The 25,857-nt window shown below is 55.6% G+C and overlaps 1 protein-coding gene across 6 annotated transcripts in view; it reads left to right on the top strand.

The window, feature by feature from the left end:
• Positions 1 to 24,962, top strand: part of MYRF (myelin regulatory factor) — a 74,451-nt gene extending 49,489 nt beyond the window's left edge. For 4 of the 6 annotated variants that reach the window (XM_075095067.1, XM_075095066.1, XM_075095068.1 and 1 more), the window contains 19 exons: positions 6,447 to 6,642; positions 7,100 to 7,176; positions 7,466 to 7,576; positions 7,900 to 7,990; positions 9,586 to 9,786; positions 10,466 to 10,574; positions 11,151 to 11,260; positions 12,752 to 12,912; positions 13,439 to 13,511; positions 13,823 to 13,911; positions 14,119 to 14,187; positions 16,827 to 16,912; positions 17,133 to 17,294; positions 18,161 to 18,454; positions 19,277 to 19,364; positions 19,664 to 19,738; positions 19,870 to 19,972; positions 20,526 to 20,600; positions 20,860 to 24,962. In XM_075095067.1, coding sequence (XP_074951168.1) covers positions 6,447 to 6,642; positions 7,100 to 7,176; positions 7,466 to 7,576; positions 7,900 to 7,990; positions 9,586 to 9,786; positions 10,466 to 10,574; positions 11,151 to 11,260; positions 12,752 to 12,912; positions 13,439 to 13,511; positions 13,823 to 13,911; positions 14,119 to 14,187; positions 16,827 to 16,912; positions 17,133 to 17,294; positions 18,161 to 18,454; positions 19,277 to 19,364; positions 19,664 to 19,738; positions 19,870 to 19,972; positions 20,526 to 20,600; positions 20,860 to 20,946 — 2,257 coding nt within the window. In that variant the 3' untranslated portion in view covers positions 20,947 to 24,962. Of the gene's footprint in view, positions 1 to 6,446; positions 6,643 to 7,099; positions 7,177 to 7,465; positions 7,577 to 7,899; positions 7,991 to 9,585; positions 9,787 to 10,465; positions 10,575 to 11,150; positions 11,261 to 12,751; positions 12,913 to 13,438; positions 13,512 to 13,822; positions 13,912 to 14,118; positions 14,188 to 14,864; positions 14,946 to 16,826; positions 16,913 to 17,132; positions 17,295 to 18,160; positions 18,455 to 19,276; positions 19,365 to 19,663; positions 19,739 to 19,869; positions 19,973 to 20,525; positions 20,601 to 20,859 lie in introns of all 6 variants that reach the window. The other 2 variants (XM_075095071.1, XM_075095069.1) reach the window with 2 other exon arrangements.
• The last annotated feature ends 895 nt before the right edge of the window (positions 24,963 to 25,857 follow it).

A 25,857-nucleotide genomic window follows, 5' to 3' on the forward strand; every position in this document is an offset into this window, starting at 1 on the left:
AGCTCTGCGCATCGTAGGAGCAGACCTTTCGCACAGCCTCGCTTCTCTCTTTGACAGAACGAGCCTCCCTTTTCCTTCCGTCTCACTGTTTACCTGCGCTGGGTAAACGGTCCCTCATCTGAAACGCATCACAACTCTTTCAGCTCGTCCTGGACCGTTTGCAGGTGTTGCAGTCCCTGTTCCAGAGAGCTGCCGTGAGCCCGGCTGCCGTACAGGCCGACCGGCAGAGGCAAACTACGCAATATTTTCTGCTGGGCACGGGCACGTCGATGGAGTGCTGCAAACCGCAGCTCGTAACTTCGGCAAACCCAGCCCTGCTCTGCTATGTTCTTTGGATCTGTGCTTGAGATCACTTGCCCAATACCTGCTTTTAGGATTTAGGGGGAAAGCCAGAGCAAACCTCCTTCTGTGGCATTTAGGTCATCATCCCGTTGTGTAATGAATAAATTCCTTTTAACTGACTTCATGTAGATTTTATGAACCCACGTGCAGTTTGTTGTGGTGCTGGATTTGACCAGAATTAAGGGTTAAGGTCAAGGGTTGATTGATTAATTTTTAGTTACACACGACCTCAGTGGACTCTTCCTTCTTTGTGGTGGATTCGAGGCCAGGCAGCTCTAGGAGAGCCTGTGCAAGCGGAACCTGTTCCTAAATGGAAGATCGCTTGGTTCTCCTGGTACAGCACCGCATCGGAAGAGAAACACCAAAAAAGGTTGATCTTCCCCTCCTTCTCCTCGAAAGGCATTTTTTTAGGTTGGAGTCTCCTTCCTTTCTGCCTTTTGGGTATACCCAGCGAATGAGCAGGCACTTGTGCCTCTGAGAGGTCTGTGAGTATTTCCATATATACTTTAGTATACTTTAGTTTCCTCTGAGAGCATAAAGCAAGGACCAGCCATTCCTGGTCTGTTTTCTGCTGGAAGCTGTCCTCTAGTTTGTATGTGCTGTTAGAGCTTCCTGCCCCTAGAGGCAACGTCGCTTTTTCTTCCCGGTGATCCAGGTGCCCACAGCCTATTCACAGCCCCAGGAATTTGAATCATCTGAATAATCTGATTTTTCCTACTCTTGTTCTTAAGAAAAGAGACCAGAAAGGTGGGTTAAGGAGGGAGACTCAGCCTTTAGGATGCCACGAACCCCTAGGAAGCTGTTGAGGTTCTTACCCCAACGTGGTGTTCCTCACTAGTCGAGAGCTCGTAGGTGTCTTAACAGCACCTGCTGCACGCAGAGAGCAGCTCTGTGCCCTGGCGCCTGCAGAAGATTGACTTCTCCAAAGCCCTCCCTGTTCGCAGCCTTCACGGAGGGGAATTTTTCAGCTTTGTAGTGCTTTGTCCTCTTCTGCCTCAGAGGAAGCCAGTCCAGTGGCTACTGCTGCGTAGGAGAGATCCAGCTCTGCTCCTGCATCTGAGCATGACACTTTCTGTTGGGCTAGTGGAATAATTGCTTTGTCAGTACTTATTTAATATATTTTTGGACCTATACAGAATAGTTTATGCTGGTGCCTGTGGATTGGTGTGTAACATTCCACGCTAAATATAACCTTACAGGGCAAAAAATACAATTAAATCCTATGTTCTCCTCTCTGCACACTCAAAATTAGGTCCCTTAGTGTAGAATCACAGAATCATTTAGGTTGGAAAAGACCCTGAAGATCATCGAGTGCCCTAGTAAGCATCGCTCGAAGTTTTTTGTTCCTCAGAAGAGTTCCCTGCGGTGGTTTGTGGTGATCGATAGCCCTGTGAGAGTTTGTTCCAACCTCCATCAGCACCATTCAAGCCCATTTAATGGCTCTCTTTTCTTATGCAGTGACTGTAGCTGTCACATCAGATCATACCCGTGCCTTGTGCCTGTGAATAAGTGGAAAATATCACCTCTGTTCAGTCATTTTCCTGGCAGAAAGCTACAGAGTAGGAGTCCTTCAACCATGCCTTTTCTTCTGCTGTTCTGGGCTGTACCTCGGAGCCGAGCTCCTTCTCGGCCATTGCCGTGGCTTGATGAGACGGGGACAGCGTAGGGGGATGTGAACTCATTCTGCAGTTCCTGAGTAGCTTTTCTGCCTTCTAAGAGACCTGTACAGTGAATTTTGTTGTGTGAACGGCAAGAGATGCCCCATCCGCAGGCAGGCGTGGGGAAGTGGAGCAGCCCTGCAGCGGCCCTCTCTGCCAGGAGAAGAGCAAAGGGGAGCTGGGCTCCCACGAACTACTCGGGTTTAGTTTTGACACAGACTTCCTAGAAGTAGGCTGGATTAAGGAAAGGGAAGAAAGGAAGGAAGGGAGGGTTGCTGCGTGGATTCAAGTGGAGGTGCCTGGAAATCTGTGTCTTGGCTTGCTGGGCTTGTGTCTCAGGCTTTGCTTATGTGGGCTGAGGAATCTCTGTTCGTTGAAGGAGACCAAAGGCTCTGGATTAGTTTTATTGATAGTATGTTTCTCCTTGGCCTTTTGCACTGGTTTTGTGGTTTCAGACTCACTGAACCTTCAAAAGGGTTAGCTGGTTTCCAGCAGCGGTGCCAAAGAGGCCTGGAACCAGGCAGTTCACTAATTTACTCTTGGGAGCAGGAGTAATTCATCTCCCTGACAGCGTGCTCTGATAAATGCCAGCAGGCTCCCTCCTCCCTCTCCCCATTTGTTTACGGTTTGAGGTAAGGCAGCTGGCGAAGGGTGTTGTGCTCAACAGAAACATTTCCATGCTGAGGGCAGAGCCTCTCCGCTCTGACCCTGGGAGCTGGGCTGGTGCCGTTCTCTCCCCATCAAGCAAACTGGTGCTCTCCTCTGAAGCTCCGGGCTGCAGGCTGAACCTGAGCTTTCAGGCTTGCGCTCCTTGGTTGGAAGAAATCTCCTTATAAACAGCACCAAACCTGGCCTTGCTGCAGATCCTGGATCTCACCAAGGGGACGGAGACCAGTGCGACGTGGTCCGGTCCTGCTGGCCGTGTTTTGGGTTAGGTGACAAGGGATGCCTTGGGCACAGCCCTGTTGGCCTGCTCGACTGATCCCGCGGTGATGGATCACTGAGGTCTGGCTCCCTCACGCCGTGAGTGTGTCTCACGTGAAGGGCCGGCGTACGGCGCTGAGCTGTGGACGCACCGGTGGGGTTGTGTCAGCCTGACGAGGGCTGGGTGAGACGGCAGCGGCACGCTGCTCGGCTGAAGGTTCCTATCCTCCATCCTGGTGGTTGTATCCTGGAAGAGAAACAAAGCAGGGACTGCATGGAAATAGTGAGTGGTCCTTGAATTAGGGGTCTCCAGGTGTTATGTCTTAGGAGTGGTTGAGATATTGGGGAACCTGGAAGGAAGAAGGAGAGAAATGGGGGAGACTTTTCTTCCAGGGAGGAAAAAATTGAGGCATGTGAGCATCCCTCTGACAATCCTGCTCTCGGCCACGGATCCCTGTACAGCTCCCTTTTTATCAGAGAAACGTTTCTCCTTGCAGCGCCTTTCCCTTTGCGTTGCACTTTAACGCGGAGGGCGAGGGTGCTCCCTGCTCCTCTACGTGCGGATGCCAGACGTGGCTGTGGGGAGTTTGTAACCTCTCACCCTCACTCCGTTTGGGAGAAACCTCCTCTCCTCTGATCCTGGACTTCTAAGTCCTGCCTTAATCTGCTTTTGTCAGTGAGGGCATTTTGGCTAAAATAATCCATTTGACCCCAGACCTTTTATTCCTGACGCTTTGACCCCTGCACTCTCCCCAGGAAAAGCCAGCATGGCTTTGGCTGCCCCCGGGCTGTTGACTTGTCAGCGGCTGGTGTCACCCCTAATCCCAGGAACCGCTTCTGCCTCGGGGTCGCCCTTCTCCTACCGTCCCGCTCACGGCAGCCGCCCAGCCAGAGAGCACGTCGCTGCCAGCCTGCTGCCCGAGGGCTGGGTCCGGGGCAGGGTGCTGGTGACTCTAAGGTCTCTGTGGGTTAAAATGAAGGAGAGGATGGTTTTTCAGAAGCGTCACCGGCATCCTTACGGTGCCTCGGGTGGTGATGTCCCCGCACCCCATGGCGGTGGCGGAGTGGGTTTGCTGCTTCCAGGTGGGATTTACAATGTGAGAGTGAAAAAAGGACTGGAATAGGAGGTCCAGGGGTTACCCGGCCCTGCGCACTGTCTGCAGTGGGGGGCAATCTGGGAGCAGGTCCTTGGCTCAGCCGGAGGTGATGGGCTAAAGGCAGAGGGCTGGGGACACCCGTGGCCTCTCCGATGCCTGGAAAGCAGCTCCGTGCCTCTGATCTAGCCCAGCGCAGGGGTCCTGCTCTGGGGGATGCACCAGCCGCAGCCATCGGGGAAAACTCAGAGAGAAGGAGCCTCTGAGAAGGGGACTCTGGAGGGACCAGGCGTCTCTAGAAGATAGAGGAAGGAGACCACGACTGTCTCCTGACTCTCGACGCATGTTTAGCAGCCATCAGTTTGAGTGATCTTAACCAGAGCATGTTTTAGAAGCATCTGTGGTTTGGAAGTTTGGTCAGTCCCTTCCTTCCGCCTGCTTTCTCTGTTAAAAACCAGTGGGGCAAGTGGGGAATGCTCAGAGGTCCTGGGCAGATGGAGGCAGAGGGAGGGGGTCTTGGTGAAAGCAATCGGGAAGAGCTCCAGCACCCCTGGGGTGAGGGCAGAGGGTGCTGGGGCCAGCCCAAGCCCCAGCTCCCCATCCAGAAGAGCCAGATGGAGAATTCAGGGCTGAGGCCGGGAGGAGGGTGAGAGCAGAGGGGAATTCCTCTCGTGCTTCTGGGCTAAGGTAGTGCTCTGCTCCCACCGTCTGGTTTGTGTTCGGGGCATGGCATAGCAGCCCCAGGTCCCTTGGGTGTAAGAGATGAGTAGTTGCTCACGGCCATCCCAGAATTATTCATGGCTGCCTGGAAATACCCGCAGGTTTTATCCATATTAACCCCTCCAGCGTGGGGGGGCAGAATGCCTTTCTTCCCAGCAGAAAGGCAAGAGTGGCCTTTCTGTATCTCCTGCTTCCCAGAGCCTGCTGATGTCTGCCTTGTCCACCACTGTCAGTCTGTCCACCTCCCCCCCCCCGTTGCTCTGGGCAGCACCTGTCTGTCTGTCTGCATTAAGAACTGGAGGTGGAAGTCAGAAGTGGTTTGATTTTGTGGAAGAGCGCTCCATAATTTTTAAGCCTGATGTCAAAGGCTAGGCTGAGCTCCTCTTTAATATAGTTCTTTAATTAAAAACAATAGGATTTTGGTGTCCTGCTAGAGCTGCTTGATGGGGGGGCGGGACGAGAGGCATCTCCTTCCCCGCTGCATAGGGCAGGCAGCACCCCAGGGGCCCACCAGCCCAGGTCTGGGTTTTTGGATGGTGAGAGAAAGGGGACTTGCTGCAAAGGCCACATATTTCCCTCATTCCCATGGTAACCAGCCCATTAAGGAGATGTAGATTAAACCTCCCCAGCTGGTGTGTGTTCATCGGGCTGCCAGGGCCCCCTCCTCTTCCTCTGGACCTGCCCGCTGGGAGCTGGAAGCTCTTTGCAGCAGCCGGAGCAGGTGGTTGTGATTTCAGCAGGAATCCGGCACGCAGGTGGTACCGCCTGGTAGCAGGGCCAGCGCAGGCGACCTCGGGAATGCGATGGGTGAAGCAAGCGGAGGTGTGGGACCCACTCACCCCCCGCCCAGGTCAGCCGGAGCTGCTTCTCCCCAGCGAGCAGCATTCAGGGGTCTGCTCTGGGCCTTGGGCGGGCTGTGGAGCTTGGCATCTCCGGTGTGTGTTGAGCCAGGGCTAAGCAGCTGCACTTTTTAGGAGCAGCACTAAGAAAGCAGATGCTAGCCTGTTGTGGCTTGTACTGTACTATGTTTATGGTATTAGTACTATAGCGTAGCATATATAGGCGTGGTTGCCCCAGCATCTTCATCAACTCCTAGTCACAGGAACCATATGCCTTTCCAGTTGAAGACCCACCTAAAGCAAAGCTTTGCAAGCTTCAAGGAGGTGCCGACCTTCCCTGAGCTCTCATCCCTGCGCAGCAGGCTGGGCTGCTGCGTGGGCTTAGGCAAGGTGTTGGGTTCATGTCAGGCAGTGCCTGCCTGCGCCGGTCAGCCCTGCAAGCACCCGAGAGCAGCGTCAGTGCAAGGCAGGAGGGACAGCATCAGAGGCTGTCTCTTTTGCCCCAGCGCAGCCCTCCTTCCCCTCCCACGTGCCTGCTGAGCCTCAGGATTATTTTGTGGCTGTATGTGTGAGTGGAGGTGGCCTTCGCAGTCTGCGGTGAGGTGGGACTGTTCACAACATGGTCACTGGTGGGACGTGGAGGTGGGACATGGGGACATGGAGGTCAGCTGTCCCTCCCCAGCCCTTTCCACCCCCCGGTGGGGTGGTTCATGTGCATCCGCACCCCGAGATGTGGCCGTGTACCATGCCACGCGGACCCCTCCTTGCCTCTGCTTCTGGGTGTGTGGCTCATCCTTCCCCCGCCGCAAGCGCGAGCCTCTCGTGGTGGGCACAGGGCTCTGGTCTAACGCCTGCTGCCTTTTCCACAGCCCGATGCTCACATACCGCGTAGATGCGGACAAGGGGTTCAACTTCTCAGTGGGTGACGACGCCTTTGTGTGCCAGAAGAAGAATCACTTCCAGGTTACGGTCTACATCGGCATGCTTGGAGATCCCAAGTATGTGAAGACCCCCGAGGGCCTGAAACCTTTAGAGTGCTTCTACCTGAAGCTGCACGGAGTGAAGGCAAGCGCGAGCTAAGGGGCAGCAGTGAATCCAGCAGGGAGAAGGGGTGCTTGGCAGGTGGCTGGGATCAGGCAACACCACGTCTTCATGTGCTGAGTTGTAGGGGAGTGTGTGGGAGAGTGCTGAAGGCCAGAACAAGGCAGACCTTGAACTATGAGTCCTAAGATAGACTCAGTCACTGCCTGGGTGTCTTCAGGGCTGCCCTTACTCACCTCTGATTCCAGAGGTATACAGGCACTTTGGGAAGATCCTTTCACCCTCAACTGCTCCCCTGCCAAGGGAGGAACCCGTGCTTGGACAATGACCACACTCAAGTTGGGTGTTGCAAGTCAGTTGTACTGACTCATAGGAGGGCTGGGCAGGCAGCTGGCCTGTGCAGAGGCTGAGGAGAAGGAGCTGGGAAGGGGAAGGTCTCAGCTTTCTGCTCTTTGTCACATGCCCAAATCCTTCTCTCCAGCTAGAGGCCTTGAACCAGTCGATCAATATAGAACAGTCGCAGTCTGACCGCAGCAAACGGCCCTTCAACCCTGTCACGTGAGTATTGCCCGGTGTATGTTCGTGTGGGGGAGATGCTACCAGGGAATAAGGAACAGCAGGAGAGGGTGGGGAAGGGCGCTGAGTCGGAGGCCTCAGGCTAGCACTGTGGGTATCCCACTTTCCACTTTCCTCCTCTGTTTCCCACGGCAAAGTTTTCCTCTCTTTACATTCCCCGCTCCCCAGTTCACAGGCCTGCCTCGGTGGAGCAGACCAGGCGGTGGCCATTCCCCAAAGAACCTCCTCTCTAGCGATGTCCTCACTCGCTCCTCTGTTATCCTTTCCTCAGGGTCAACCTGCCTCCAGAGCAGGTCACCAAGGTCACCGTGGGGCGGCTGCACTTCAGCGAGACCACGGCCAACAACATGCGGAAGAAAGGCAAACCCAACCCAGACCAGAGGTGAGGAGCAGAGGCGCCTTCTCCAAGCCGCCCTGAGCACCGTGGGTGTGCCAGTCGCCGGGTTGGGGAGGGGGGAGATGGGGGACAGGTCCTGAATTAGCCATCCTTGTCTGCGTGGAGGAAGAGAGGTGTTTGCTGTGGCCACAAGATTGGGTCTCCCCCAGTCTGTGAGGGGTTGGGGACAGTGCCTGTGCCCTGCAGCACAAGGAGAGGGGATGTGCCAAGCCCACCGTGACAGCTTGGTGCCTCGGCCTCCAGAGGAGAAGCAGACTGGGCAGCTCCCAGTGCAGGATGGCACCCTGACCTCTCTCCCCTCTTGGCAGGTATTTCATGCTCGTGGTAGCCTTGCAGGCACACGCGCAGAACCAGAACTACACGCTGGCAGCCCACATCTCTGAGCGCATCATCGTCAGAGTAAGTCCCTCTCTCCCCTCTCAGCCTCGATGGGTGCCCCACAGCCCTTTGCTGGGTGTCCTGGGCAACCCTCCTACCTTCCCCTGGCTTTTCAGTGCTTTCTCCACCCAGCCCTTGCTTACTTTCTCCAGACTGTCACTGCCTTGCTTGTAGCTATACCTATGCGTAACTGGGTTCTGGCTCCAGACTTTCCACACCTGCTTAGTCAGAGACACCTCAGGACATGCGAGAACCTGTTGCAGGATAAGGAAGGCATCCCATTCTCCCAAGGCTGGACCAGTGCCCAGGATAAAGCTGTTGGGAGTAAGGGAACAGTGTTGTTGGGACTCTGCGGCAGGGAGAAGGCCTCCAGATGCAGGAAGACCGGGTACCTTCCCAGGGCAGCACCTTTTGCATGTGCTAAGGCAGCAGTGCTCAAATGCAAGGGAGCAGAAGGAGATAGGCACCATCCCCACGCTCTCCCCGGGGCTCTGCTAGAGCACTCAGCTCCCAGGCATGAAGGCAGGGGGTAAAACAGAAACAGAAGGACCTCACAGTCTGCAGACAAGTAAGTCCACAATGAATTATGCAGCCTCCAGGGTGCCCAGTGCAGAGCTGCAGGGAATCGCAGGAGGCCTGGACTGCCCCGCCTCAACCAGCGAGCGGGACACGGAACCACGGCAGGATCCCGGGATTTGGGACCCGGGAGCAACAGCCATGTCACTTGGTCTCCTGCTGTCTTGTGTGGTTCTGCTTGGGGTTGTTGGAACAGCCCTGCTAGCTGAGGTAACAGACAGCTCAAGAAAGCAAGGATATTCCTTTAGGGAGAGGAGCAGAGCAGGCATAGCCTTGGTTCCCGCAGAGAGCGGCTTAGACAGGGCCAGCAGATGAGTGCCAAGGCTGCCTCGGCTGTAAGGGCGGTCTGGGATCTGTTCCCAGGGCTGGCAGTGGATCCCTGCCCCCGCCACTTTGCCTTGTGCTGCAGCAAAGCTCTGTCTCGCACCTCCACGGCCTTGCTGGTCCTCTGCTGGCTCTGCCCTGCCTGTCTGTCCAACTCCCTGGTGTACCTCCTGCGAGGCTGGGGCTGCCACAGGTCAGCCTCGAGGTCTTCCTAGGGCTGTAATTCAGTGTGCCGTGGGCTGGAGAGGGCACCTGTGCCAGGATCTGATGACCTGGACTGTTCATCCCAAAAGCCCCTTCCAGCTTCTCAGAGTACCTGGATGAACGTGCTCCAGTTCCAGCTGAGATCTTCCCTGTCCCCGTTTTCCTTCTGCGGAGCAAGGACGCTGCTGTGCCGTCGGGGTGCTTCTGCTTATGCCAAGCCTTGTTTCACAGCTGTTTCCCACCCACACCGATGGGGACGGCACAGTAGGGTGCCTGGCACCACCCAGGCCACCGCAGCAGCTTGGGGCTCTCTGACACCCATCTGTTGCCCGTGGCCTCCCCTGCTATAGGGTCCCTCTGCATCATGCCTAGAGGGATGGGTCTGCGGGGCTCTCCGGACATCCTCGCTCTGTCCACATCTCAGGGTGCCTCTGCCCAGCAGCACCGCAGCGTTTCTCTCCCTGGTTTTGCTGCTGCTGCGTTTCAGCCCCCGTTTTTCTGTCTCTCCACAGGCCTCCAACCCCGGCCAGTTTGAGAGCGACAGCGACGTGCTCTGGCAGCGGGCACAGCTCCCTGATACTGTTTTTCACCACGGCCGGGTTGGCATCAACACAGACCGCCCCGATGAAGCCCTCGTGGTCCATGGCAATGTGAAGGTCATGGGTTCCTTGATGCACCCTTCAGACGTCCGAGTGAAGGAGGACATCCAGGAGGTAAGAGCCGGGCAAACCGGGCTGGGGTTGCAGTGATCAGGGGTCTGAAGAGGCACCACAGAAAGTGTGAGCGCCCTTGCGAGCCTGTTTCAGCTTTTTTTTTTTTTGACATAGTCCTTATGGGCAGCCTGAGCTCCTGACCAGATGGAAGGTGCCTTAGAAGGCTGTCTGTGTCTGTCTGTCCCAGGCACAGCCTGTCCACCGTTTCTTAGGGAATATTGACTCTTCCGCTGCTAGCCAGCACTAGCGAATACAGAAGTTACAAACCTGGAAACAGGTGAATGCATCAGGTGGTACATTGGGGCTGCCAGAGCCAGGGTGAGAGACTCAGCTCTGCTCCGAGGTTGTCTCAGCTGGATGTGCCTATACAGAAAAGCTGAGTACAATCACGTCTCATTATTTATGAGAACTGCCTTTGCCCTCTGCCTGTTTGTGCAGTGGGACTCGGTCCCCTCCTTCGCCACCCAAGGAACTTGTCCAGTGACAAGAACTGGAGATTAACCCCCATGCAGATGCTGTTTGTCCCAACGGCTGGTCTGAGCAGGGTTCAGGGCTGTCTCGTGAAGTGCTGCCTCACAAAGGTATTACCATGAGCCGTAGTGGGTTTTGCTGCTTGGAGTCAGAGTCATGGGAACCCAAGAAGCAACCTAAGGAGTCTCACGTGTCTGTTCTGTCCCAGGTGGACACCACAGAGCAGCTGAAGAGGATCTCCCGTATGCGGCTAGTACACTACAACTACAAGCCCGAGTTTGCGGCCACGGTGGGCATTGACAACACCTCCGAGACAGGTACGGGCCCCGCGTCCCACCACGGTGACCTGCTTTGCATCTGCAGCGCTGGACCCCGCGTTCTGCAACCCACAGCGGCGCTGCCCTGCCTTTCCCGGCGGCTGTACCCAGCTCTGCCCTGGGGCAGCCCCCCAGGCATGGGCTTAGGAGACAGGGCGGGGGGGGGAAGCTTCTCACCACCTGAAGTTTAGGCATCTAATTAAATTCCCTCGTCAGTGAACAGGAGAGAAGATGGCACTTCCCACAGGTGGCTTATAGAGCTTCTGTGATAAGGCTTCTCCAAACACCCACCTTTCTCCAGGGGTACAGCTACACACTGCAGCGGGGTGATGCAAATACCCCTGCCCATGTAATCTGGGAACCAGCTGTGTCTGAACAGCCTCTGCTCTTCCTTTGCTGAGCCTGTGTGGTCTCTCCAGGCCACGGGGCCTCCAAGGAGCTCTGCCTGGCCCTGCGCAGGGAGGACAGCCCTTGTGTCGCCCCAGCGAACAGGGTTCCTTCCAACGACCGCGCGGGCCACAGAAGGACCTGTGGCAGGAAGAGACCACCTTGACCCACTGTGTTGTTTCCACACAGGCGTCATTGCTCAGGAGGTAAAGGAAATCCTCCCTGAAGCTGTGAAGGACACCGGGGACATAGTCTTTTCCAATGGGAAGACCCTTGAGAACTTCCTGGTGGTGAACAAGGTTGGTGGCAGCCAAGAGGGGCAAGGGAGGCTGTTGAACCTGGCTCAAGGGAGTTGTGGAGCTGGAAACGGAAGAAGGAAACTGTGGTGCCTCGGAAAGGTTTCTAGGCCAACAGCACCCATATGAGTTTCAGACCTGGCTGGTCTTTCAGATGTGAGGAGCAGCCCTGGGTGGATGGCAGATATCAGCAGGGAGGAACTAGCCTGATGTTCATGAAAGCTGGCAGCATCTGCCTCAGGAAGGGCTCCTTGTTGGCAGCCTCCTGTAGGGAGGCTCCTAGTCATAATCTCTCCTTTCTAGATAAGATAAGGTGGTTATGTCAAGATAACCCAGAGCACCTGGCTGCCTGACCTCTCTGTAACCTGTGGCTGCTTGCTTGCTGCTCTGGGCATGGAGGGGACAGCCTCCCATAGCAGACATCGAGGGGACAGCCTCCCAGAGCTGCCAGCTCCCTCCTGCACTACTCTGTCGAGAGTAGGAGTGGCCAGGACTGACCTTAGTGCCTTATTTCTCCTTTGTGAAGCCTAGATCCCTGCAGTTACACCACCAGCAGGCAGTAGCTGTGAGTGTGACCTTTTCTGACCCACCTGCACATGGCCAGGCCATTGCTGTCCTTTTTTTTATTGCATACAGCCCCCCTCCACGGGCCACAGCTCAGCATCAGCCCCCCGACAGGAGCTGGTGCACGCTGCAGAACAGCCCGTCACAGCAAGCGGTCTGCTCTAGCTGAGCTCTCCAAAGAGGCATCTACCCGCCGCTACAATTATCCCTGGCATCCAGGATCCTCAGAGGGTAGTGCTGGACCAGCACACCAGTGAGATGTTTTGCCTCGGGGAGCTCTGTACGGGGAAGTGGAGTGGCAGAGCCCGAGGGTGGATAAGGGGCAGGGGCGATACCGCACCGCCGGCAGCAGTACGTGGGATGTGGCTGCAGTTGTGCCGGAGGGAGATGCTTGTGCTGGAACACCCTGCCTTTACCAGAGGGGCTGCAGGAGGAAGGTTGCTCTCCAGAGGCTTCTGGATTTGGGCTCTCCATTGGTCTGGATCAACTCTCTGTTGGATAGTGCTGCAGAATAACTCCAGCAGCTGTAGAGCAAGAGACAGAGGGCTGGGGAAGGGCAGAGAAGGGGTAGATGGTGAGCACTGCTCACGTGCTTTGACCAAGGGCTCCTGATGAAGATGGGGACTTTGTTTCTGTCCTTTGTGATTGAGGAGGACTCTTTGGATTAGCGCCAGCAGGAGACCTCAGGGACCCTGCACCAGCATTTATTGTTTCGGTTGGGTTTGACGAGGATATCTCATGTTCTTGCAGCCCGGGGCTGTGGAGGTCTAGATGTGCCATGTTGGATGATTCCCTACGCCCAGAGCTGGGTGTTGAGGAGCATTTCCCCTGGGGCAGGGCATGGGAGAGCAGTCAGGGCAGCCAGATCCATGGGAGCAGGAGTGCCTCCACGTGCCGGGCCACTCAGACTGCCGACCTGTTCCCTGGCAGGAGCGCATCTTCATGGAGAACGTGGGAGCTGTGAAGGAGCTGTGCAAACTGACGGACAACCTGGAGACCCGTATCGATGAACTGGAGAGGTGGAGTCACAAGCTGGCCAAGCTCAAGCGGCTGGACAGCATGAAGTCAACCGTGAGCTCTGGGGCATTCAGGTACGGGTGTACTGAGAGCACGGGAGCCAGAAGGGGTGTCTCCTTTTGAGCCCTGGCAGCCCTGAGTGACAGCTCGTTTTGGGAAGGAGGAGATGGGGAGGAGTGGTGGGGTGTTGGTAGTTATCATTTGGCCTGGGGTAGATTCAAGGAGCTGAGATTGGTGAGACAGGTCTGGCGTACACATACCAACAGCCTGCCCTTAGACCAGCGCAGAAAACCCCAGTATGAAATTGTCTCCACGTTCCCTAGTGTCAGTGAGTTGCTTTCTCAGGACAAAGAGTTTCTCGCGCTTCCAAAATCATCATGCTGACCCTGGTCAGCTTATCCGTGTTTTGGGGCAGAATTCAGGCTCTCTGGGCAGTGAACCAGCACTGCACCTACCCCCGAGCAGACGAAGTGACAAGGGTTTGTGCCTGTCATGCCACACAGAGATTTCTCCCCTACCAGAGAATCACATTTTTGCCTGGGAATCGCTTCGAGTGCTGCTCCTGCACAGCTCAGCTCCATTCCTCCTTTCTCCCTGCAGCCAAACAGGAAGCCAGTTCAGCCGTGCGGGAAGCGTGCCCCACAAAAAAAGACCCCACAAAGTAGCCAGCAAGGTAAGGGATGGCTCCCCAAGGGGCAGCGCTGTGTGGGGGAAGGTGGTCTGCCTGGGAACGGTCGTCTGCAAGGTCCTCGTGTGGTTTCTTACACGCTGCTGCCAAGGGAGAGACCCTGTCTGCTCCCATTTCCATGATCTCTCCTTCCTTTTTGTCCGTCCCTAATGAAGACTTTGTCTGGCTTCTGCACTTCAGGGGTTCAGGGCTTGCAGGGGAGCAGGAAGAGAGCTTGGGATGGGCTGGGTGGGATGTGTGTGAGGACCAGAGCAGTAAGGAGTCCTGAGGCGACCCTGGGGTTTGTTCTCTTGCAGTCACCGTCGGTTGTCCCGGAACAAGCCTGCATCAGCCAGCGCTTCCTGCAGGGCACCATCATAGCCCTGGTCATCATCATGGCATTCAGGTGAGACCGCACACCCGGGCTGCCGCTTCTCCACTGCCTCTCTCCAGCTCGTCGGTTTGGCCCATGCCGTCTGCAGGGGGGTGCAGCGAGGGGCTGTGGACCTTCGGCTCCTTTCATGGACTGAAATCCCTTGGAAACAGATCAGTAGCGTGACTTGTCCCTTGCCCCGTGTCCGTGCTCAGCCTGTACCTCTCTCTTTCTTTCCAGTGTGGTGTCCATGTCCACGCTCTACGTGCTGAGCTTGCGCAGTGAAGAGGACCTCGTGGATATCGATGGGTAGGTACTTCTGGGCTCTGTGGGAGGGATGCGGTGCCCGGGGGAGCCTGAAGCCCAAAAAGCAGCCTCTGCAGGGTTACTGAGCGCAGTTCCAGTGAGTCAAGCTGTAAAGGCAACCAAACGCATCCACACATCCAAGTCTGGTGTCAGTTAAATTAGCAAGAAGTGAGGAACAGAGGAGATAAAGAAAATACCCTGTTGTTCGGCTGCTCGCGTATCCCCGTGTTGCCAGCCTTGAACGTCCCTTGGATGCCTCTTCAGCTGGACCAAAACAGCATCGTCCCGCTGATTGCAGTGGGGCTGGACCAGTCCGTGCTAGGCAAGAAAGAGTTTTCCTCCACAAACAGTGCCCTTAGAGTGGGAACGGCCCCGACGCAGCGAGCGTGCACGCGGGCGGCCTGCGCTGGGCACGCAGCTGCGGCACACTTCACTCCTTTGGGAGCTCGCGTTGCCAGATAATGAGTCTCTTTTTCTCTCTCTCCTCTCCCTGTCTTATTTCTCTCCCTCCTTTTCTGTTACATCTCTCATCCAACCCATTTTCCTTCTGCCTTGTTTTTAATTTTCCCGTTCTTGTCTTTTTGTTTCCATTATCATCCATATCCTCTTTCATTCCCCCCTGTCCTCCTCATCTTCTACCAACCCGCCTTTTCTTCCCGTCTCCCTTCGCTGTCATGTAGCTCTTTTGCTGTGCCCACTGCCTGTCTCCTGGCCCTCTTTCGGCACAGGGGTCCTGGGGTCCCGGTCGCTCTGTGTCCACGGTATGTTACTGTTTCATTATACCGTTATTTAATTGCTGTATCCTTTCTCTCAATTCCTCGTATTTCTTTCACCTCCACCACAGAAGACCAAGAAACTTAAGCACAATTGAAAGCAAAGGAAGGGATAGGAATATATGTCAGCAAGTGGGACTCCAGGAGGAAGGATTATGGACCCCGTCAGGAAGGGAAAATTAGGATTAGGAGGTTGAAGAACCACTTAAGCAAAGGCTAAATAAAGGCATTGCATGCTACAGGTAGCGCGGGAGCAGACAGTTGGAAAGGAGTGGAGGGAATATGTAAAAAGGGTGAAGATTTTGAAGAATTAGCCAAAAAGCTGTTCCTACCCTCTCTTCATATGAATAGCTTAACTGTGGAGGATGATTCTCAAGTGCAGCACAACTTACTGTGCAAAAGAAGGACAGAAAAAACCCTGAATTATTTCTTTTTACAAGCCATCACTGCTGGGAATGTTTGGAAAGGTACTGACGCAGGGAAAGCTGGCTGAGTTACTCCTTAGGTACAGACCTGTAAAGCACCTCCGTGAATGGGATCTGCAGGGCTGCAGCAAAATACTGCCCTTAAAAGGAAAACAGGTCCTACCTGCCTACGAGCACCCTTAGAACAAAACACCGCATAAAGAGCAGTGGAAAGCACAATTAATTTGTTCTTTTAAGAGCTCCACATCAGAGTGTTACACAGGAACCTGTTAAAACAGTAATTGCTTGTGGGATGCAAGGTAAAGCCGAGCATGGAGAGTGTTGATGAGGCAGCGGAGGAACATGAGGGATAGGGGCAGGTTTTTGGCTGGGATGAAGGTTAGCTCCAGAGGCTGGTGCCCACACTGCCTCCAGCAGACGGGTGTTGCATCTCCTTTCACCAGAAAAAGAAATCCGTGTAATGAGTCTCGCGGGTGGCAAAGTGGTGCTTTGATTTCTCTAAATGAGTGAAAGCTCCGTTTAGCTTTGAGAAACCTTGAGCGATGCTAACGGGACAGGCAAGTCGTGGGTACAGGACAAGCAAAGTGTGGGACAGATAAAACTGAACTGCTCCTACGGCTGGGCAGCGTCTGGACAGGTAAAATCGTGAATATCTTTGTTAGGAGCTCAGTAAAAATTTCTGCTCAGTGGGCAGCTACAGTGCATGAAGGCACGAGCCTTGGTTTATCCCGTATCTCTTGATTCCTGTAGCTTGTGCCCAGAAGCGGTGTTGTTCTGGGCTCCCTCTGCAGACATGGGAGAAAAACAGCACGAGGCAGAGGTTCTTCCCGTCTCACATCTGCCTTACCCTCGGGAGATGCCTGTGGCGTCCTCAGCTCAGGTCTTGGTAGCTTCAGTGAAACACCTGAAATTAAGTGGGATGAACCTGGGTGGGATTGTGTGTGTTTCTAAAAAACAAGATGAGGAACAGTCTGTCTCCGAGAGATGAGGGGCACCTCCCTTAGGGAATGGGAAATGCTTGGAGCCCGTTACGGCCTAATGTGTTGCAACCTGAGCCCATAAATCCACCCCGGAGATCACTGTTGGAAACCAAGTCCACTGAGTGCACCCTGTTCCACGGTGAGCATCAGGGAAGCTCTGCTGGCGTCCTCTGAGCCAGCTGGGACTTGTCCCTGCCGGACGCGGGACTGCCGCACCATCTGCCGTGGCATTTCCTAGCTCTCCTTGCTGTCTTCACAGCTTGCGTGCCTCCCTCCTGCCTTTCCTCTCCCAGATCACTCCAGCCTGTGCTCCTCCTCACCCTTGCGCTCTCCACGTCTGCTCTTGCTCCGTGTACCTGGTCCCATCGCCCCCCTCGCTGCTACAGCCGCTTCTCTCTTCACGTACAAGTGACGCCGTTGTTCCCCCGTCGTGGTGGTTTTCACCATATTTTCCTGCGTTTCAGGTCAAGCCAGAACTTTGATAAAACGCAGATGGTGCGATCCACAGCTGCGTCGGACAGAGCCGGCGGCAGGACCCCCGCGCACCGGGGTAGGTCACGGCGGGGCAGGGGGCCCGGCAGACGCACGCGGTGATGGGTGGTGGTGCAGGGTGAAGTACGTGGCTACTCCTCCGTGCCAGTGGCTTGCTGGCACCGTGCTGTCTTCATGCTGGGGAGTCCAGCATGATGCCAGGAGCACGTAGGGCTGCTCCGGTTAGATGCCTCTCCCCTTGACTTACTCTACGTGTGTCCCTGCTGTTTGCCCCGCAGTCACAGAAGACACGCATGACTTAGACTTCGGCTTACCTGGTCACAGTGTGCTAGCCTGCTTCAGCCCACCATGTTTCTCCATGTGCTGCTCTGCTGCTCCCACCAACGTCTCCTCTGTTGCCCTCTCTGAGACCAGCCCCACTCATGCCACTAACCGGACAGGTAGGTACCAGCCCAGGCACCCAGGAGGTGCTGGAACAACTCCGAGGTGTGTCTGTGTGTCTGTCCCACCATTGCATCACCTCGTATCCCCAGCCCCCTCGCCCCCTGTCCTACCTCTGCACGTTATGAAAAGGAGGTGCAGCCTGCCCTTCAAAACGTGCCTGGTTTCCTCCAAACCCGTTGTCCTGGTCAACACCTGCTCCAGCAGGCAGCTGCGGGGCAGAGCGGGACTTCCAGGCTGAGCAGCCTTCGCTGCCCCTGAGGCACGGTTCAGACATCTGTGATCACGCTGCCAGGGGTAAGCAGGGGCTGAAAGGTCTTTGGGGCTGCCTGCTTTGCCAGCGCAAGGTCATGAGAGGATATGCCGGGCAGGTCAGCGTGCCCGAGCAGCCCTACCTTGCAGTCTAATCTCATTCTTCTGTTTGCTTCGAGCAGGGTTTTGACAGGCCAGGAGGTGTCCTGCCTCTTGGCTGCCCAAGCAGGGCTTCTGCAAGCTCGCTTGCTCTGTCTCCAGTCACGGTTGCAGGAGGAACAGCACCTCAGGCAGTCGCTGCAGAGCCGTAACACCCCCGGAGTCATGCCTTAACCCTGCCTTAAACGCCGTGCCCTACCCGAGCACAGGGTGTGCCCGGGCTTTGTCCCACAGGCTGCTCTAGCTTCCCTTTGCTATGAGGATCCCGCTGGCCCCTTCAGGCACAGGGGTTGGGAAACCTCAGCTGCTCACAGCGGGGTAATACAGGAGGTGACATGGGGGACAGGAGAAACCCAGAGCTGGTCGCTGCTCTCTCTGCGCCGGTCCCGGAGGTCGGGAGTGCCGCCAGCCTCTCTGCCTCTCAGCACAACCTTCCTCTCCCTTCTCTTCGCAGACCAAAGTCAGACCTCACTCCTGCCAGTGACAAATATCAAAGCCAAATCCAGGGGCATCACCGGGAAAGCGACATCCTACACCAAGTGGCCAAAGACACCTGACAGGTCTCAGAGCTTCGGCAGCCCCAATGCCAGCCCCTCCTCCCCCTTCACCCACATCCAGGGCAAATCCAAGTACATCTCCAACCTCTCGCTCTCCCGCAGCAACTCCCCGCTGGGGCAGGCCCGGCCGCAGCGCAGCATCAGGCAGCCGGCGAGCGAGTGGCCCCGCACGGAGGATCCCGGCACGGATGGTAGGTGGACCCTATCTTCTTCCCTCCCTGCAGCGGCACGGCGCTGCTGCGTGTTCTCTCCTGGGGTATCCTCAACCAAGTGGGTCTCATCTGTCTTGCACAGCTCTCGCTGTGTCCCCATCCTGTGGCTTGTTTGCCCTCCAGCAATCCCTGTGCCGCCAGATTCAACCTCCAGCCCTGCCCTTCCTCCCCCATGCTCCCCTACGCTTTCTGGCCATATTACCCAGTTGCTAGTTCCCTTCTGAGGCTGCTGTACCAGCCTCTCTGTTCTTACCCCCATCTTGGCTTGCTCAGCCATTCCTAAATCGGACCTAGAGGAAGAAATGCGCAGATTCAGTCATGCTGGCTGCAGAGAGAAAGGGGTGACGATACTGGATACAATTTTATATTTAATTTCAAGGGTTTCTTTGGTGCAGAAGCCTAGAGAGGTGCAGATGTTTTCTTTACTCTAGTGTAGTGGATCCAGGACTTGGTTCCCTGGAGCTTCACAGCAGTATTTGTAGTCAGCAGCACCTGATAAGGTCCTTTCTACTTCTCTGCGAGTGGTTTGTCTTCCCATGTCCGTAGATATACTGAATGTTCGGGCATCAAGGGCTGCACTGGTGAATCTAAACTGGCATAGCCTGAGGCACACCTTCTCCTGGCTCTCCGCGGCTGGACGTGGTGCTAGCCCAGTCTTGCAGCAACCTCACCCCCTCCCTGATGACGGGGTGATGAGGAGAGGTGGTCTCAGTGCCAGGCATCCCTTCCAACCCTTCTTGCTCAGGGTACCCAGCTGCCATCCCTTTGCTGTTCCTCAGCAGCCTGTTTTCCCACCTGCAGGGCCAAGCCCAGTGCTGCACTCCGTCCGGATCGTGGAGATCAACATGGCCATCCAGTCCCAGTACTGCGCAGCCGCCGACGCCTGCAGGTGAGCGAGGCAAGGCCCAGGGGAAGCAGCAGACGGGCAGCTCCGGGAGCCCTGGGCTGTTTTCTGCCATCACCCCAAGGCAGCCCATGCTGCTCCTTGGGCCGAGGAGCCGGGGCTCTGAGTCCTTCGCTCAGGGTGCGGGCAGATTGTGTTTGGTGATGAGCTCAGCCTTGGGAACTAGCCTGGGAAGCTCTTCCCTCTGAAGTCTCAGCCCGACAGAGACGTCGGGTCCTGTCTTGGCCATCTCACAGCCTCCTGAAATGCTGCGGTGAGGTCTAACGCTCTCTCTGTGTCCCTAGGACTGGAAACTTCACCTACCGCATCCCCATCAACCAGCTCACAGCGGTGAACACCAACCTGACCCTGGAGATGAAGTGAGTGGACAGGGCTCATCTCTTAGGTGTTTCGGTACCCCTGAAGTCAGCTGGATACTGTGGGCACCACGGTGTCTCCTGCCTGAGCTGGGGAAGAGCCAGCGGAGCCTTACTGTGTCTTGTCTCCACAGCTCCTCCTCCGCTGTGTCCATCTCCCTTTGCGGCCTCGTCTCCAGCGACCCCTGCCAGGATGCCACGAGCACGAACAGCTCCACCGATGCCACAGACGCACAGGTAGGGAGGGAGGGACACGGCTCACGCAATCCACATGTGTCGTGTCACCCCAGCGCAGCAGCGATGCCTGCAGAAGGGGTTACAGCAGCCTGGCTAGGGCAGCGCAGGAGTGCTGGGGGGAATTCATGCTCAAACACAGCCACACTCTGCACTAGCTAATGTCAGTGACCCTCAGACATCCCTGCAGCCCCGACAGGGAGGTGTCTGTAAACCTGATACATGTGGTCACTCACACGAAATCATCCCACCCGACCCCTCTGCGGTCGCCCCGGGACTGTGGGGAAGAGACCAGGCTGTAAGCTGCCCTAACACGTCCTAATGAAATCCCTACAGGGGGGGTTTGCAGGTCTGCATTCGTGGAGCCTGCATCAGACCCTTCTTACCCTCGAGTGCCTCCTTGCCCCGCTCAGTCCAGCTCTCTTGCCGACCTTGGAGAGGTTGCTCCTCCACGTGAGAGCGCAGGGTCGTGTGTTCCCTTGCCGGTCTGGCCTGGGAGAACATCCCCTGGTGCTCAGCCCCGATCTCATCCTAGCTATTCTGTTTTCTTCCTCAGGATACAACGCACCGTTGGCCTCTGGTGATGATGTCTTTCCGGGAGTTCACCTACCACTTCAGAGTAGCACAGCCTGTGAGTACCAGCAGCTGCTTTGTCTTTCCTCTTGTCCGGGGCTGGGCAGAAGGAGAGCAATGGGACCATGGCAGGTTTAGCAGCCACATTGCGCTGAGAGCCTTCCACAGCCCTCTGCATCGTGGCTGTTGCCTTCCACAGTTACACGGGTAGTGGGGGTACGATTTTTCTCTGCCCAGCACATAATTCATGCACAATTTCCCCCTCGGAGCATGCATCCTACCCCTGCCTGTAAGCTCTTTTTCTCGCTCTCCCACAGGGCCAAGCCAACTGCAGCACTGCTCCCGAGCAGATGGGACACCTTTTCACTGACTATTATTTTCAGTTTTACTGGCTCTGTGAGTGAGTCCTGGCAGCACCAGTGCCCTCTGGTTGGAGAGAGGAGGGGGACTGGTGACACTGGGGAGACTCCTGTACACCCTCCTCCCCTAGCCCCCAGCCCCACCTTACCCCAGGCTCCCACGTGGGGCGTGGAGCTGGTTTGGTCGTGGCTGGTGACGCAGGCACTGAAGCACAGCACACGCAGAACATAGGACCGAAGCCACAGAAACACAACCAGCCCTGTGGCATCTCCTGGGCTCACCTCGCACCGACTCCCACCATCCCACGCCGCCCCGAACGTCTCTCCCCTTCCCTTATGGGGACGCTTTGTGTCCTCCGTCGCTTCTCCCTCCCCTTGCAACACTGGATTTGGAAGCATTACACTGGACTGAATGTGGACGGGTCTGCCACATCCCAGAGCGCGGATGGGAGCTCCATCCTGTACTGGCCCAGTGGTCCCAGATGTGCCACATCAGTTCTTCACAACACTGGAATTGCTCAACACTGGAGCCCTTTCCGTGAGCAAAACGCTGGAGTTTTGGCCTGGAAAGGAAGGCTGTGCCTGGACGTACTGGAAGTCGTACACTGGAGTTGCTGTTCCTTCTAGTTGGCCCAGCACCATCCCCTGCTCCACAGACCCTCGGAGACCCCAGGACCCGCAAACGGACTGTCCCCTGTGGACAATGAGAAGGTGCGGCTTCGACGTTAGCCCTGTCTGTCCCTCTCCTCACTGTACTCTAACTTTCACCGTATCCAGGTCTGGATAGATAAACTCAAGAACCCCACTAAAGATGCTGCTGAGGCTGTGCCCAGGCCAAACCACATGTGGGGACGCTTGCCATCAACCCACGGGAGAACAATTACCGTGAGTCACCTGCATTAAGCGTCATGGGACCCGTTTTGGGTGGTTTTTTTTTTTGGTTTTCTTTTCATTTGGCAGCAGCGTGCGGCCTCTCGCACCCGTGTGTGGAGCGGCCTGGCCCGCTCTCCAGTCAACGCAGCCACCTCTGCCCAGATGTGCAGAAGAGAGACCACTGGCAAAGCCCGGTGCGCCCTGCAGAGCAAGGCCGGGTCGCTGGGGACGTGTGATGTGGCTTCACTGCGCTCCCCGGCCAACGGATCCCTGCCGGGCACTGAAGAGGCCGATCCTCTCCCACAAAGCGGGGGATGGCAGCAACTGTGGGCCCTTGCTGTCACTGTTCTCAGAAAGCAGTTATGTTGCGTGTATTTTGGGTATTTTACTGTTACAAGTTCTTAACTTGCTAAACTACTGATTTATTTTTTTTTTTAAGCCGTATAAAAATGGGTCTCTTAATTCTGTCCCTGTTGAGCTACGTGTGTCTCGCATAGGAAACCAAAGGGGGCCACTGCTAAGCTCCACGTTAAAAGCTTGATGGCTACAGCAGTGCTGGGACACATCAGAGTGACTGACCAGCGCGCGCGTCCTCCTCCCCGTCCTGCTCCAGCACCTCTTGCTCAAAAAAAGGAGATATCTGCATTCCTGGAGGCTGAGCCCCCACCAGGTTCTTATGTCGGAGATGCATTTTTATAAGGAAACATCAGCCGTAGCTGGGGAAGGGTGGTGAGGGGGAAAAGCCGCTCGCCAGTCCTGAAGTACACGCTAAAGGGGGCTTCAGAGAAGAGCACACCTTGCCCCTTGCAGCCCCCGGCACTGGATATAGGCAACTCAAACCAAACCGGTTTGGGAAATCGCATCAGGCTCTGGCTGCTGCATTTTATTGCTTTCAGTGGAGAGGTGCAGCACTCCCAGCTGCAGGCCGCGTTGTTACCGGCACGGAGGAGTGTGTGGCTGGCTTTGCTGCTCCGGACAAACAAGCTGCAAAGATGGGTTTGGTTGTTTTTTTTTTAAATCCAAATGGAGATGGTTCCTGCATACATCTCGTGGGACCCTACGTGGCCTTTCTTCCCCGTTCTGGGGAGCAGTTTTATCTCCCATCACCCATCTTGGCACGTCTTTCGGAGCTCGTCCCGGCAAAGCAGCCACAGCCCTGCGATTCCTTGCGACAGCACTAGGAATTGGCATCTTTGCTGCCAAAGGACCTGGCTCTTTATTTGCAGGGTGGTTTCAAGGTCAGGCCTGCATTCTCACTGTATGCCTACAGGCAGCAAACGCTTAACTCTGCGCTGGTGATGCCCTCCAGTTACTGAAACGCACTGAAGCCTGGGCAGGCAGGACCCAGCGGCTGAGCAGGGAACCCCGGGCGGCCGAGCAGGAGCGAAGCTAGGGGACACCCTGACTCTGGGGAGCTCAGGGGGAAAGCGAGAGGTCCCAAGGCTCGGGAGGCCCTACGCGCATGCAGACCAGCTCCGTGCTCAGCAGGAGTCTCTGTTTCTCCCTGCAACTGGGAAGGAAACCCTCCGATGTAGCTGTGTGGAGAGGCTGCTCAGCGCTCTTCCTTCTGCCTGCCCTGAGCTTTTTTTGCTTGGCCTTAACTGGGGAAGTTACTTTCTTGGCAGCTTTTTTCCTCCTCTTGGCAATCAGTGGCCGAGTCTGGCATGTCCTTATTCAGGTGAGTGTTGTCACACGCTCGCGGGGTGTCTGCTCGGCTGAGAGGTGGCCTTCTCAGACCTGCTGATTTTCCCCATGTATTGTCGAGCTGGGCTAAATGCCTGTGGGCTCGTTTAGCCCCTGAAGAGGGAACGGGCGGTGTTGCGAGAGCCGGAGCTGAAAGCACTGCCTGCAATCACCACCACCAATCCACCCCCTCGCCCGTGGTCCTGGCTGAAGTCAGCCAAGACCCGTGAGTACATCTCACCCCGCTGCGGGGGAAGCCACCCCGGGAGGGGAGGAATCAATCAATCACTAGAAATGCGCTAGCGGCGGTGGCCCAAGAGGAGATGGAGTCTCGGGTGTCCCTGTAATGCTTCGCCATGGGGTTTATGAGGGCCCCTGGCAAACCAAGTGCCTAAGGGCAACGGGAACATCTCCAGTGCCTTTTTCTGCTAACAGGACTGCACGAGGGAACAGTGGTTTCCCCACATGTGTGTTAAATGCTGCGTGCCTCAGGAACGGTGGCCAGGTAGGTTAAGAACTGAGAGGAGGCAACATCTAAAGCGCAAAGGCCGGCTCTACCCGCGTACAGCTGTTCCGCAGCAGCGCAGCGCCGGGCTGACGGCGATCGCTGGTAGCAAGAGCAGAGGGATTCAGAACACAGGTTTTAGCGTCTTCTATCACAATAGTATCTTTTGTCTTAAAGTAAATGAGAAAAACGTCCGCCAGTTCCACCAGCCGCTGCACAACAAGGCAGAAATGAGCCCAAAAGGGTTTTGTAATTATGAAAGGGTCACGGGATTGCTTCTTAGCCTGTGGAAACAGCTGGGTTTTTTGCATAGACTCCCCCCCCCACCCCGAGGTGTCTCTGCCCTAACCGAAGGCGTGTTCCCCATCCCCAATCAGTAACAAGAGAGTTAACAATCAGGCCGTTCCCTGCATGAGACGGAGGGAGCTCTGAGCCGACGTCTCCAGCCGTACAGCTTGGGGAAAAACCTGCCCTTTCTGCTGGAAACTAGACGCTTCATCTCTCTAGACATTCTTGGAAGGAAGGAAGGAAGACAAGCGTGGAAACGAGGCCACTTGCCAAAGGTTGGCTGTTTCGGAGTTTGTTTCAAAAGCAAATTCACAAATGTTCTGTCCTACTGGTAGAGCTTAAAGCCTGTAAATAGAGACTATGCCACCACTGCAAGAATTAAGAAAAAAAACAAAACAAAAAAAAAAAAGCACTAATTTGTTTGGTTTAAATGTTGCTGTCACAGCTTTAATCACTGTATATTGCCAGCAAGTTTGTAGAGTTGCATTCTTAGCAGGTATTATTGATTATCGGTTTTTATTTGTGGGGAACAAGCGTGGTTTCCCTCCTTTCTTTCTGATTTATATTTATATTTTGCTGAATTTGAGTTCTGAGTGTCCAGATTCCCCACTCTTTTTTTTTTGTTTGTTTGTTTGGCTTATTTAGACTTTGTTTTATGCTGGAGGTAAATATGCCCGTATAAATAAATATATAAATACTGCTTTGTATCCAAGGACGGCTCCTGGCGCATTCCTCCCTTGCTCTGAAATAACAGGCTTTCAGTTCAGTAGCTATAAAACTGCCTCCCACAAGACAGAGGAAGCTCCGTGTCATTAATCAGCGGGAGTTTCCAGCCATGCCCACGCAGGGTCCAGTCAGGGTCAGAACAGCCCCAGCCTGCGGCTGCTCGGTGCTGCACAGCGTGCGCTCAGACAGGTATGAAAAAGAGCTCTCGTTGCTCCCGCCTCAAGAGGTCAGGGCCAGACCCTGAGGCATCTGAGAGCACCCCAGAGGGAAAGCTTCCGTCCCAAACAGGAAAGTAGGGCTTTAAATCTGTAAGTAACCCATTGAATTTCTGATTCTGAATTCCGATCGCTTCAAAAGCTGGGCTACAAACTCAAAGCTACCTATAAAAATATAGTTATGCCTGCCATAAGTGAGCTCTCTTATAGGCAAGGCAGTAAATTCACTACTTAACCGAAGGGCACATCCAGTTACAAGATTATTCTGTCCTGTACTTCTCAAGCATTCCTCCCAAAACCTCACTCCCCACACACCCAGCTTGCGTCACCCGCTGTGGCACCCACCAGACCAGCGGTTGCCTTGCTTTGCGTGGGGGGAGCCACACCACCACATCACCTGGGAACCCCGGCCAGAGGCTGCCCTGCAAGCACCGTTTCACCCAGGCCAGACGGGACAGCCGCCCAGCCACCGCCCACGCGCCTCAGGAGCATGGAGCCCGGCCGAGGAGCAGGACCGTGTGCTTCCATCGGCTCCATGTCTAACACAGGAGGTCCCCAGCACGCGCTGCCGATGGTAAGTGAACCGCCTTGGAGCGGTGCCTGCCCCTCTCCGCTTTGCCAGGGGCCGTGAGTGCTGCGGAGGCACAAAGCTGCTGGCTCGGGATG

This window comes from Phalacrocorax aristotelis, chromosome 5 (assembly GCF_949628215.1).
Source record: "Phalacrocorax aristotelis chromosome 5, bGulAri2.1, whole genome shotgun sequence".
In the NCBI taxonomy this organism is placed as follows: domain Eukaryota; kingdom Metazoa; phylum Chordata; class Aves; order Suliformes; family Phalacrocoracidae; genus Phalacrocorax; species Phalacrocorax aristotelis.